Source organism: Plasmodium falciparum, assembly GCF_000002765.6.
Source record: "Plasmodium falciparum 3D7 genome assembly, chromosome: 7".
NCBI lineage: Eukaryota > Apicomplexa > Aconoidasida > Haemosporida > Plasmodiidae > Plasmodium > Plasmodium falciparum.
In genome coordinates, this window is record NC_004328.3 from 748324 (window position 1) to 763243 (window position 14920).

Genomic DNA, 14920 nt, shown 5'->3' on the forward strand with positions numbered 1-14920 from the left:
ATATTAAGAAAAAGAAAAAAAAAATAAAAAAAATAAAAAAAATAAAAAAAAAAAAAAAAAAAGTCACATATATATAATATATATTTCAATTAAATATATTTATATGTTAAAATCATAACATTGGAAAAGTATACATATTTATTATATCATAAAAAAAAAAAAAAAAAAAAAAAAAAAAAAAAAAAAAAACCTATATATAATTATATATAATATATAATATATATTTATTTATATATATATATAACTTCTTTTATTCTTATATATAATTTTTTGGAAATGTAATATTAATTTTATACCAACTGAACTAATATTACAACCATGGATTTTTATATTTTTCGAGTTCCATTTATTTTATAAAATAAGAAGAAATAAGGACGAAATCGTTTGCCTTATTTGTATAATACTTCAGCACAATCAACTACATACGCTTATATATATATATATATATATGTATAATATATATATTTATTTTTATTTTTTATGTTTTATTTTATTTTTTTTTTTTTTTCCACACTCCTTTAGTATTATTTATATTCAAAAATGTAATTAATTATAATTACCATCCATCCTTCTGTTCTTTCTGATTTTATATTTTATATTTCATATATCATTTAATTTTTTTTTTTTTTTTTTTTTTTTTTTTTCTAATTTGTTTCCTATAAAACAATGGAGAACAGTAAAGATATTTTTTATGATAAGGAAAAAAAATTTTTTCAATATCTGATGATATATATTAGTAGATTTTTTATGAGTGATGAAGAAATAGTTATCTTTGATTTGTTTATTAATAACGAATGTCTATATTTAGAAAAGGATATTGTTAATAACATTAATATGAATGAACAAAAGATAAGAAGTATCCTATCTAAATTATTAAAAGATAAATTCATTATAGAAATACAAAAATATAAAAATAATGAAAAGGGAACCAACTTTCAAACCTTTTATTGTTTAAATAACTACATAGTCTATGTACTAGATTTTAGGATTAAACAAATGGAAAATGAATTGCAAAAAAAAAAAAATGAAAGTGATATTTATATTTGTAATTTTTGTAATGCCACATATTCTCAGCTAGACGCTCAGATACTTCCCTTAGATTCTTACGACGCTCATTTTCTGTGTTACTGTAATAATAAAATAGAGTTAATCGTAAGTAAAACAAGCTGATGAAAAAAAAAAAAGAAAAAGAAATAATAAATAAAATATAATATTATAAGATGATTAGTTGTCAATTTGTAAATTATAAATGTCTACATATATAAATATGTACATTTATATATTTTTTTTATTTTTTATTTTTTATTTTTTTCCGTACAGGAAAATGACGATCACAATGATGAAAAAATCTACAACAAATACACCAAATATCTTAACATTTTAAAAGAACATATAGAAAAACTAAAAAATTATTTCATCCCTTTATATACTGAAAAATTCAGTAAAAAAAATGTAAACTCCAATTCTTTCTTTTTTGAACGATCCTCTGATGAATCCTTTACAAATAATTCTTCTGAGGTGTCCATGACAAATAACTCATCACTAATTTCACAAAGTAACGAACATACACAAAAAAAAAAAAAAAAAAAAAAAAAAAAAAAAAAAAAAAAAAAACTTATAAAGAATATTATATATATATATTTTTTTTTTTTTTTTTTGCCTGAACAATTCATGTGAAATATGAATAAGTCATAATTTTTTAATAAGCACATAAGAAAAAAAATAAATAATATAATATATGGACATATAAATAAATAAATGAATAAATATATATATATATATATATATATATATATACATATATATTTTTTTTTTAGGTCAACTTAATAAAGTTGTGGATGGAGGGAAAAGAAAAAAAGACGATGGCCTTACGGACACGTGTAGTAGTAGCATTTTGAAAAAGGACAAGAAGATAAAAATATGTATGAATGTTAAAAGTAAGAAGAGTGTAAGTAAACATGTGGAACATGAGGATCCTACAAAAAATGTAAGAAAGAATAGTAATGCAAAGGTTGAGGATTTTATAAGTAAAGAGAAAGAAAGGAAAAATAAACAAAATGAAAAAATGGCTCAACAGAATGTTTCTAAAAGTAATGAAAACGCAAAACAGTTAGAAGAAGAACAAATGCTTGAACCTGAGTTGCCATTTTTTTATGTCAAGAAATATAACAAGAGATTCTCCCTTTTAGGTAAGAAAATAAAAATAGAACAAATATATATATATATATATATATGTATATATTTTAAATTGCATGAATTATATCTGACTCCTCTTTTGTACTTTCTGTAGATGCTCAAAAACTACAACAAGACATGACACAAGAAGAATTTGAGAATTTTATGGAATTACAAGAAACGTATCTAGATCAACTTTGAAATAGGAAATACACAATATAAAATAAAAATATATATATATAAATTATATTTTTTATTTATTATTTATTATATTTTTTGGTACAATATAAATAAATATATATACATATATTATATATAATATATATATTATTTATATGTTATATTTTTATTATATTATAATTATTTCATAATTCAACCTTTAGGTATTAATCTTAAAAGTTTTCATTTTTTTTTTTTTTTTTTGTAGTATTTTTATGTTTATGTATATAAAACGCCTTTTGTTTCTATATTTTTTTTATTATTTATATTTTATGTTTTAAGTTTTGACATGAATAAAAATAAAAAATTATCACCAAAAAAAAAAAATATATATACAAGTATAATATATTTAATTATATGTATATATATATATATATATATATATATATATATATGTTTATATATTTATTTATTTATACATTTCTTTACCTTTTATATGTTTATGTTATCTTTTTCATATGTGAAATAATAATTAATTTGTTTTCATGTTTTTTTTTTTTTTTTTTTTTTTTTTTTTTTTTCTTAAAGATTTTTAACTCTTATTATTTATGATATATATATTATAATATATATATATATATATGATCTATACCTTAACTATTTTTATAGAACACTTATATTATATACATACTATAAATTTTTTATATTTTTCGAGTTACATTATATATATATATATATATATATATATATATAATTAACAAAGAGGAGAACACAGAAAATTAAATAATATATTTATTTTTATTAATCTTTTTAGATATAAACTTTTTTTTTTTAAAGTTTCTATGTGTTGTCATTAGATGATCTCTATATATTATTGAAGAAGAAAAAAAAAAAAAGGAATCATGACGGTTTTTTTTTTTTTTTTTTTTTTTTTTAAATAAAATTATTATAAATAAAATAAGTATATAATTTAAATAAATATCACTATAAGGCTACAACAACAACAAAAAAAAAAATAATAAAATCAAGTCAAAATAAAATAAAATAGTAATTATAAAATATATAAATTAAAAAATTGTGTTACATGTATATTATATATATATATATAATATTTATTTATTTGTTTATTCATTTCTTTTAATTTGTTTCCAATAAAAACACATACATAAATACAACGCAAAGCTGTAGGAACAAGCCAAGAATTAATAAAAAGAAAAAAATGAGTGAAGAAAATGATGCTACATTAATAAAAAAGAGAAAAAATGAAAAAATAAATGAAGAACAACATAATACTACAAATAATAATTATGAAGAACCCCTTGTATATGATTTTTTAACCAAAGAAGATCATGAGAATTATAATAATTTTGTAAGATTCTGTAAAGATAATTTTGCTTATGTTGATATGAAAGATATAAATAGAGTAATTCATGAATTAAGAAAGGGCCCGAATAAAGACTATTTTTCTAATTATATAAGTAGTTCTGATGACAGCGATATGGATGATAATGAAAAGATAGAATATATGGATGATGATGATGATAAGAATAAAAGCAAGGTAGATTGTATATACGATAATGACAAACCTTGTAATAGGTATAAAAAAAAAAAAATTAAAGATTACCGCAAAAACTTGAAGCTTATTAATATAAAAAAGAACAAAAGAGCTCGTATAAATCTTATCGTAATAAAAAAGAAGTATCTGAATGATGATAACAATAATAATAATAATAATAATCACAATATTTATAATAGTAATAATTTTTGTAGTGGTGAGCGTGTACAAAAGAACACAATTATATTGTCCCCCTTTTTTATGCCTGTAGGTACAAAATGCTGTATTAAAGGATTAACATTAGAAGATGTAAACGACATATGTGATTATATAATTTTAAGTAATACGTATCATTTATCTAATATATATGATATGTCCATATTTGAATATAATAAAGATATAAATAATTTAATAAAATTTCCCAACGCCATGCTTACTGATTCTGGTGGTTTCCAGATGGTATCCTTAAGCAAAAGGATAAAAATTTTAGAGGAAGGGATATTATTTAATAATATTTATAATAGTGAGGTTATAAAGAAAAATATCAAGGCCTGCAATGTTGGAGATGTAGTAAAGAAAACATATGAAAGTGTGTGTAGCGACATGCATAATGATAATAATAATGATAATGTAGTAGTACGTGACAATGTAGTAGTGCGTGACAATGTAGTAGTGCGTGACAATGTAGTAGTGCGTGACAATGTAGTAGCTCATGATATTTTTGATGAGATAAATAAAAATGTTTGTGATGAAACTTATAACAATACAAATGAAGAGAATAGTTGTAAAACCAAAAAATATGTAGACATGGGAGAAGATATATTACTTTCTCCCGAAATATCGATAAGACTTCAGAATTTTATAGGTAGTGATATCATCATGGCTTTAGATGACGTTCGTTCATCTTTAGAAGAAGATAAAAATAAGATTGAAGAAGCTACACATCGTACTAATAGATGGTTAAAGAGATGTATAGATATTCATAAAAAAAAAGAAGAACAGAGTTTATTTGGTATAGTTCAAGGTGGGTTACATATAGATTTACGAAATATCTCTATGGATTATATTTTACGTCAGAAGTTAAATGGATATGCTGTTGGAGGTTTATGTGGAGGAGAAAAGAAAAAGAAATTTATTGAGATTATTCATCATTGTTCAAATGAAAAGAATAAAAAATATAATTATTTGCCAACAAATAAATGTAGATATATAATGGGAATAGGATATATAGTCGATATAATATTTTGTTCTTTATTCGGTTATGATATGTATGATTGTGTATATCCATCGCGAACGGCAAGATTTAATACTGCAGTAAGTTTTGATGGAACAATAAAATTAAAACAAGCAAAATATAAATATGACTTTTCACGTTTAGAAAATAATTGTAAATGTTACGTATGTTTAAAATATACAAAAGCAGCTTTACATTATCTTATATCGAAAAGAAATACAATAACAAACGTATTACTAACATTACATAATATTTATTTTACTCTTTATATGTGCCATCTGATGAGGGTGGCTATTTTTTCGAACAAACTTAATCAATTCATAACAACTTTTTTGTATAACCATTTTGTTGTGGGAGTTAAAAATGGTAATTACAAAATTCCTTGTGCTGATGATAAGAAAATGAACGATGATAAGAAAATGAACGATGAAAAGAAAATGAACGATGATAAGATGATGAACGATGAAAAGAATATAAACGATGAAAAGAATATAAACGATGAAAAGAATATAAACGATGAAAAGAATATAAACGATGATAAGATGATGAAGAGTGATAAGAAGCATGAACAAGGTTCAGAAAATTTAAATATGAAATCAAAAAATATGATAGAAGAATTGAAAAAAAATTTACCACAATGGGCCATACAAGCTCTTGAATATGCTGACATAGAGTTAATGTTTTAAAAAAATGACTTAATATGAGCATATATTATGTTGTTATATTGTTTAAAATAAAACATGTATAAATAAATAAATAAATAAATAAATATATATATATATATATATATATATATATATATTTTATATTGTGTGTAATAACATGCTAATAATGTATGCATTTAAATATGACATAACTCAAATTTGTTTTATTATATATATTATTTATTTATATATAATTAATATATTTTAAAAAGTCATAATATTTAATAAATATCTTTTTTTTTTTTACCATATTGTCTTATTTTAAAAATAAAACATATATATATAATATATATATAATATATATGTGTTAATATTTATGTAAGTTTTATTTTTTTATTTTTTTTGAAAAAACTGTCTCACATTTAAGATGTCCCATATTGTCTATATGTATTACACTTTCACATTCAACCACAATTAAAATAATAAATATAAAAAAAAAAAAAAATATATATATTTTAACTTTTTTAAAGGAGCATGAAAAAAGGTATAAGTCAACCAGAAAATTTTTCATATTTGACGGAAAAGGTTATTAATATATATATATATATATATATATATTATATATATATATTTATTTATATTTATTTATATTTATATATTTATACATTTTAGTTTTATTGTTTCCATGACATAAAAAATATACACACTATAATATATATACTTTTATCTCCATAAATATTTTTCTTCAAAAGTGAATATATATCATATAATATTCCTTTATATGTTCTTTTTTTTTTTTTTTATTTTAAATACATACTTTATATATATTATTATTTTCTAGGTAAAGTATTAATATATTGTGTGTAAAAAAAAGGTTTCCCTATCTTTTCAGTGCATTTTGTTTCCTACCTTTCCTAGCACATGCACACAAAAAAAAAAAAAAAAAAAAAAAAAAAAAAAAAATATGAAGGTATAAATAAATGGGGAAAAAAAAAAAAAAAAAAAAAAAAAAAAAAAAAAAAAACTATATAAATAAAAATATATATATATATATATATATATAGAAGTGTATAAATAAATATATATTATATCATATATAAGTGTATGTATATAAACACACATACATATATATAATATATATATGAAGAACGTAACATTAATGTTAACTTGTAAGTATAAAAAAATAATAGACTAAAGAATTTTATTTATATATATATGGAAGGTGGACAAAAAAAAATAAAAACAAAATAAAACAAAACAAAATAAAACAAAACAAAATAAAACAAAACAAAACAAAATAAAACAAAATAAAATAAAATAAAAGTATATATATATATATATATATATTTTTTTTTATTTATATAGTTTTTTTTTTTTTTTTTTTACATACTTTAATATATACGTTTATAAAAATTTGTATATTCATTCATGTTCATATATATATATATTTTTTTTTTTTTTTTTATTTTATTCATTCGTTCATATGTTTTATATTCTATCTAAGAAATACGTGTCTCTATATTTACATATTTTTACACTGACCGAATATAGATAGCATACATATAAGATATATTTTATATATATATATGCATATAATAATTGCAAAAGGTATCATAAGAATTCATTAGACAATATATAAAGAAGAAGGTATCAACATATTGAGAAAAAAAATATGGGACAAGAGGTATCGAGTGTTAACAACACAAAAAATGAACACCATAAAACAAATAAGAAAAGTTTGAAAGGGGGTAATGAGAGACATGAAATGAAAGAGAGTAGTGTAGGTATATCTAAGAAAATCGTAGAGAATAGTTTTAATAATAGTAAATTAAGACCTGGTATGTTTATACAGAATAGTAATGTTGTATTTAATGAACAATATAAAGGAATAAAAATATTGGGTAAAGGTTCTTTTGGTGAGGTGATACTTAGTAGGGATAAACATACTGGTCATGAGTATGCAATAAAAGTTATTAGCAAAAAACATGTTAAAAGAAAAACTGATAAAGAAAGTTTATTAAGAGAAGTAGAGTTATTAAAAATGTTAGATCATATTAATATAATGAAATTATATGAATTTTTTGAAGATAATAATTATTATTATTTAGTGTCTGATGTATATACAGGAGGAGAATTATTTGATGAAATTATTAGTAGAAAGAGATTTTATGAAATAGATGCAGCAAGAATTATTAAACAAATTTTAAGTGGAATTACATATATGCATAAAAATAATGTTGTTCATAGAGATTTAAAACCAGAAAATATTTTATTAGAAACTAAAAATAAAGAAGATATGATAATTAAAATTATCGACTTTGGATTATCTACACATTTTGAATATAGTAAAAAAATGAAAGACAAAATAGGAACTGCTTATTATATTGCTCCAGATGTATTACATGGTACATACGACGAAAAATGTGATATCTGGTCATGTGGAGTGATCCTCTACATACTTCTCTCAGGTAATAATAAACAAATATATAAATCAGCACATCATCCATCATAAATAAAATGATCATAAATATTAAGATGATAAATAAAAAGATCATAAATATTAAGATGATAAATAAAAAGATCATAAATAAAATGATGATAAATATTAAGATGATAAATAAAATGATCATAAATATTAAGATGATAAATAAAATGATCATAAATATTAAGATGATAAATAAAATGATCATAAATATTAAGATGATAAATAAAATGATCATAAATATTATGCTCACAAATGCATTTTCACAATTTTATATATGTTTTATTTTTTATTATTTTTATTTTTTTTTATTTTTTTTTTTTTTTTGTACAGGGTGCCCCCCTTTCAACGGGTCGAACGAATACGATATTTTAAAAAAAGTGGAAGCGGGGAAATATACATTCGATTTACCACAATTCAAAAAAATTAGTGATAAGGCAAAAGACTTAATAAAAAAAATGCTCATGTATACGAGTGCTGTTAGGATATCGGCAAGGGACGCACTAGAACATGAGTGGATAAAAATGATGACAAGCAAAGATAACTTAAATATAGATATTCCGTCCTTAGAATTGAGTATAGCAAATATCAGACAATTTCAAAGTACCCAGAAGTTAGCTCAAGCAGCTTTATTATATATGGGTTCCAAATTAACAACAATTGATGAAACAAAAGAATTAACAAAAATTTTTAAAAAGATGGATAAAAATGGTGATGGTCAATTAGATAGAAATGAACTCATAATAGGATACAAAGAATTATTAAAACTTAAAGGAGAAGATACAAGTGATTTAGATAATGCTGCTATCGAATATGAAGTTGATCAAATCTTGAATTCTATAGATTTAGATCAAAATGGATATATTGAATATTCTGAATTTTTAACAGTTTCTATTGATCGAAAACTTTTATTATCAACTGAAAGATTAGAAAAAGCCTTCAAATTATTTGATAAAGATGGGTCAGGTAAAATATCAGCAAATGAATTAGCTCAATTATTTGGACTTAGTGATGTCAGCTCAGAATGTTGGAAAACCGTCCTTAAAGAAGTGGATCAAAATAATGATGGAGAAATCGACTTTAAAGAATTTAGGGATATGCTAGTCAAACTTTGTAATTATTAAACATTATCAAATAAACCATAAATCAATTCAATATGTAATAAATAAAAATTTGTCAAACGGTGCTTACATGTATATTTATATAAAAAAAAAAAAAAATATACATATATATAAACATATGTCAATATATAAAAAAAAAAAAAAAATATATATATATATATATATATATAAACATATGTCAATATAAAAAGAGAGAAAAAAAAAAAAAATATATATATATATATATATATACAAACATATGTCAATATATAAAAGAGAAAAAAAAAATATATAATTTTTTTTTTTTTTTTTAATAGTAACCTAATATGTAAATATCCTTCATAATTAAATATTATATTAACACATATATATAATATATATATATATATATATACTTATATTATTCTACATATACGTGTATCACAATTTTGAACTTTACAATAAGGCCTTCCTAAATATATATATATATATATATATATATAATATATAATATATATATATATGTATGTATATATAAGGAATGTTTAACTTATATATATTTATTTTTATTTATTTATTTATTTTTTTTTTTCAATGTAAATTATTAATTAATAAAATTATTCTTCTTAACAATTTTTTATCTAATTAAAAACTTTACATATATATAATCATATGTGTACATATATATTAATTTAAATCCTTCCTTTTTTTTTTTTTTTTTTTTTCCTCTTTATTTCTTTCTTTTTCTTTTTCTCTTTCTACTAAAGTATGGTTATATACTTTAAATATTTTCATTTAAAAAAAAAAAAAAAAAAAAAAAAAAAAAAGACAAAATATAGTAAAAAAAATATTTAATTTTCAAGTGAGAATGTGTATCATCACAGTTTAATAGGAAACAAATATAAAGAAAAAAGAAAAAAGAAAAAAGAAAAAAGAAAAAAAAAAAAAAAATTTCTTTAAAAATAATCATATAAAATAAATAAATTAAAATTTATAAATTAAATATTTGAATAAATTGTGCTGCACATATTTAAATACAAAAACAAGGGAAGAGGTATATAACAACCCTTAAGTTCTGATGGTGCTCATTTTTGCCAACTTTTTTATTCTTTTTTTTAATAATTCGTTTTCATCTTTTAATAACGAAATTTCTTTGAATAACTTTTCTTTATCTTGATCTCTAAAAGGGAAACAAATAAATAAACAAATAAATAAATAAATATAAATATAAATATATATATATATATATATATATATATAAATATATATATATGTTTGTGTTTATAAAGGCGAAGCATAAAAGAAATATATTTTTATTTATACATTTATTTATTTATTTATATATTTATTTATTTTATTCTTACATATCCATTTTATTGTCTGTACTCTTCACATTTTTATTTATTTTAGACTTTTCTATATCTAAGATAAAATATATATATATATATGTATATATATATATGTATATATGTTTATATTTATTTATACATATTTCCTTGCGACAATTTCCTTTTAGGGGTTACCTTTTGTTAGAGAATCTACTAATTTGGTTAGTCTATTTTTTTCAGTTATTAATAAATTCATTTCATCCGAAATTTTTACATTTTTCTGTTGTAAATCCTTATTGTTTCTTTTTAATTCTTCCATCTCTTTTAAGGATTCGGAATTAATATTTCTTTGAATTTTTTCTTCCTACATATAAAAATACAAATGATATATGAAATAGTATATGTTATATAAAAAAATATTGTCTAACACACAAATGTTATATATAGATATATGCACATATACATACATACATACATACATACATACATACATACATATATATATATATATATATATATATATATATATCCTTTAATTATTACAATTCTTTTTCATTTTACCTGTAAAGAATTGTTTAAAGTCTCTAGTTTTATGCTTAAACCTTTCAACTTATTTTCCAGCTCAGTTTTGTTTTTTTTCTCTTCGTTGTATATATTGCACATTTGAACATTTTCATTTAATAAATTATCCTGCACGACGAGAACAAAAAAATTATATTTTTTTTAGTAATATTATCACATTTGTTATATATATATATATGTATATATGTATATATTTTTTTTTTTTTTTTTTTTTTTTTTTTTTTATTTATCCATTTCATGGACATGCCTTTTCTTTTTCTAGTGTCCTCAATTTCGATTGTAACTTTTCCACGTCATCTTCATTAACCTACGACATAGGAAAAATAAAAAAATATAAACATATATATATGTACATATATATGTACATATATATGCACATATATATATATATATTATAGTACACGTTTGAATTACCTTGGATTTATTTTCCTCCAATAATTTTTTGTACTTTTCTATGTCACTTATCAATGTCTTATACTAATGTAGAAAAGAAATATATTTAATAAATATATATATAGATATTTTATTTAATTATTTCATATTATATTATATTTTTTCTTAAGGCTACCTTATTTTTGAAAAACAAATCTACGTTTCTATACTTCTCTTGCAATATTTTTATTTCCTTCATGAGCTTTTCATTTGTTTGTATAAGGTCGTTTTCATCTTTGAATTTTTTCACATTATCTAATAAAATCAAGATAAAATCAAGATATATTGAAAAAAAAAAAAAAAATACATATATATATAACACATATATATATATACAACACACAAAATATATCATGCTACTTTTATTATGTCATAAATTTATATATATATATATATATATATATATATTTATTTATTTATTTATTTGTTTACCCAGCTGAGATTGAAAGGCCTGGATTGTACTCTTCAACTCCTCCTCCAACATATTTTTTTCACTTTGCAATTTATTTATTTTTAGATAACATTTTTGAGTTATTTTACGATTTATTAATAACTCTTTATTTATATTTTGCAAGATATAATTAACATCAATATTCTCAAATATATTTTTAACTCTTGTTTTTTCAAAATTTTGATTTATATTATTAAAAATATAATCATTTATTATATATAGGTTTGCATGCATATATCTTAATATAATAGCTATTAAATCTCTATGTCTTTTATATAAACATTTGCATATATAATATTCTTTTTCATTTATATATAATTGAAAAGTATCCTTTTTATTATTTTGTTTATGTTTTGTACCCATAAAATGAACATATGGATATATGTAATGAAATTTATGCGTCCACATATTTTTTTTTATCTTATCCATAGATTTTACATTACTCATAATATTATTAACATTGTTCATGTGATTCATATTATTATGATCAATTATTTTTATTTCATTTTTATGTATATATAACATATATATATCCATATCATGTTCACTCTCTATATTTGAATTTACAGTAAAACTATCTAAACTATTATCATCATTATATATTTTTAATGTATCATCTTTTTTATTTCTATTCATATCATCATTATTTATAAAATCATTACAAGTCTCTTCATCGTTATATACCTTTTTTATTATATATATAGGATATCTAATGGTGTCATTTTCTATAATTCGTTCTAACATTTTTTTAGTTTTCTCATTTATATTTAAAGGCCCAATTTCACCTATAGCTACTCCCTGATATTTTTTATTATTATAAATATTTTTATCATTATTTAAAACAATAGTGGAAGATGAATTCTTATTTAATATGGATGATTCGTATGAAGCATATGCATCTGATGATAAGTCTTTTATAGGTGGTGTATCCTCCTTATACATATATATATTTTTTTTTTTATTATTATTGTTGTCGTCTTTTTCCTTTCCATTTTTATTATAATAATTATGTAATAAATACATGGATTTTTTTTCAAGAACATGATTTCTTGAATGCTCCTCTTCATCACATTTATTATTCTTAGTCACACAATGTTTTAGGGATGATAAGCCATTAGAATCATTAATACTTTTATCATTACCTATATGAAGAACAGCATGGGAATCATTTCTATTATTCTGATTATAATCAATGTTGTATTTATTTTTATGTTCAATTCTTTTTTGATCAATAACACCCTCTTCATAATTACAATTCTCCGAATTTGTTGAACCATTTAAATAAAACTTAGATAAATTTTCCACATTTATTTGCTCATTATTGATACATGAACATTCAACATATATTTTTGTTCCTATATCTTCACATGTTAATTCGTATTCATTTTCATCATATAAAATTACATTTTTATGAGGATATACATTTTTTTCAACTAATTCACATTCCTTATTATAATACACACGTGTCCATTTATATGTACATGGTATTTTTTTTTTGGTTTCTTTATCATATGCATATACTACTATCTTATTTTGTTCATTTACATATACCATTTCTATATCTATACCGAAATTATAATTACCTTTTATTATTATATCACTCTGATTACATGAAAAAAGTTCCTCATTCTCTTTCTTATTTTTCCCTTGTTCTTTTTCAATATTCTTCTTATTGAAAATATTTTTATATATATTTTTATTTATTACTATCTCTTCTTCATTTATAAATATCGTGTTCCTTAAATTTTCTATATTACATGGTGCCTTACAAAAAGGATAATTCATATTTTTTTTTGCTTCGCTAGCTGTATACTTTATATGCTCTTTTACTTCTCCAAATACATTCATAGCATTTTTCATTTGATAACTTATTCCGCTTAAAACATTTTTTAACTTTTTATTCTTATCATTTTTATGTTTCTGCACTTTATCCATATGACAATGTTTATCATTGTATATAGTAGCATCACTACTTTTATCATTATATAGCTCACTTTGTTTATCATTGTATATATCATTATATATATCATTATTTATATTATTAGGCATATCATCATGTATATCATTATATTGATCATTATACATATCATTATATAAATAATTATGGCTTTCATCACTCATATCATTATTTTCATCATTGCACTTATCATTTTGATGTTTAAATATTTCTTCATTATATTTTAATAAACTTATTTTACTACAGCTTCTTCTATTGTTCATATTATTCTTATAATTGTCATTAGAATATGTCCTTTTGTTTGTTAAAATTGTTAATTCCTTTCCATCCCCATTATTCATTTCTCGTTTTTCTCCCAAATGTTCTCTTCTCATAATTGTATCATTATTTGATTTCAATTTTCTGAACTGTTCATAATTTTTATTATTATTATTATCACAAACGCCAATACACGTTTTCAATTCGCTTCCATGCATTATTATTATGATTATTATGATGATTATACAACTGTTACTTGTTCATATTATTATATTATTTTTTTTAACATATAATTTTGTCCACTACGCTTATGTAACTATTATAAAATGGGAGAATAACAAAAAAAAAGGATACACTATTGGCACGAAATTGGTTTAATGGGAAATTTTCTGAAAACTATGATGACAAATATGATATTATATGATATTATACGATATTATACGATATTATATTGTTGTGAAAATTAAAATATTGTTATAATTAACATAATTATGAACAGATTGGTAAATATTATGAACACATTAGTAAGTATTATGAACAGATTGATAAATATTATGAACAGATTAATAAATATTATGAACAGA

General features: G+C 20.4%; 4 protein-coding genes across 4 annotated transcripts; 3 read left to right on the forward strand and 1 right to left on the reverse strand.

Annotated features, from left to right (window-relative positions):
• Nucleotides 1-666: 666 nt before the first annotated feature.
• PF3D7_0717300 (transcription initiation factor IIE subunit alpha, putative) lies at nucleotides 667-2376 on the forward strand (the record flags this gene model as incomplete). The annotated part of the gene is made up of 4 exons (XM_002808734.1): nucleotides 667-1152; nucleotides 1321-1555; nucleotides 1818-2189; nucleotides 2291-2376. 4 exons carry the CDS (start codon nucleotides 667-669, stop codon nucleotides 2374-2376), a joined length of 1179 nt encoding a protein of 392 aa, XP_002808780.1.
• A 1177-nt stretch (nucleotides 2377-3553) lies between these two features.
• Nucleotides 3554-5809, forward strand: PF3D7_0717400 (queuine tRNA-ribosyltransferase, putative; the record flags this gene model as incomplete). Its single annotated transcript, XM_001349041.1, has 1 exon — nucleotides 3554-5809. One exon carries the CDS (start codon nucleotides 3554-3556, stop codon nucleotides 5807-5809), a length of 2256 nt encoding a protein of 751 aa, XP_001349077.1.
• Nucleotides 5810-7439: 1630 nt separating this feature from the next.
• PF3D7_0717500 (calcium-dependent protein kinase 4) lies at nucleotides 7440-9373 on the forward strand (the record flags this gene model as incomplete). The annotated part of the gene is made up of 2 exons (XM_001349042.1): nucleotides 7440-8235; nucleotides 8583-9373. 2 exons carry the CDS (start codon nucleotides 7440-7442, stop codon nucleotides 9371-9373), a joined length of 1587 nt encoding a protein of 528 aa, XP_001349078.1.
• A 1023-nt stretch (nucleotides 9374-10396) lies between these two features.
• On the reverse strand, nucleotides 10397-14554 carry PF3D7_0717600 (conserved Plasmodium protein, unknown function; the record flags this gene model as incomplete). Its single annotated transcript, XM_024473137.1, has 8 exons — nucleotides 10397-10508; nucleotides 10693-10750; nucleotides 10852-11020; nucleotides 11218-11346; nucleotides 11486-11545; nucleotides 11653-11715; nucleotides 11807-11925; nucleotides 12103-14554. The coding sequence occupies 8 exons, from the start codon at nucleotides 14552-14554 to the stop codon at nucleotides 10397-10399; spliced, it is 3162 nt and encodes a 1053-aa protein (XP_024329045.1).
• Nucleotides 14555-14920: the final 366 nt, after the last annotated feature.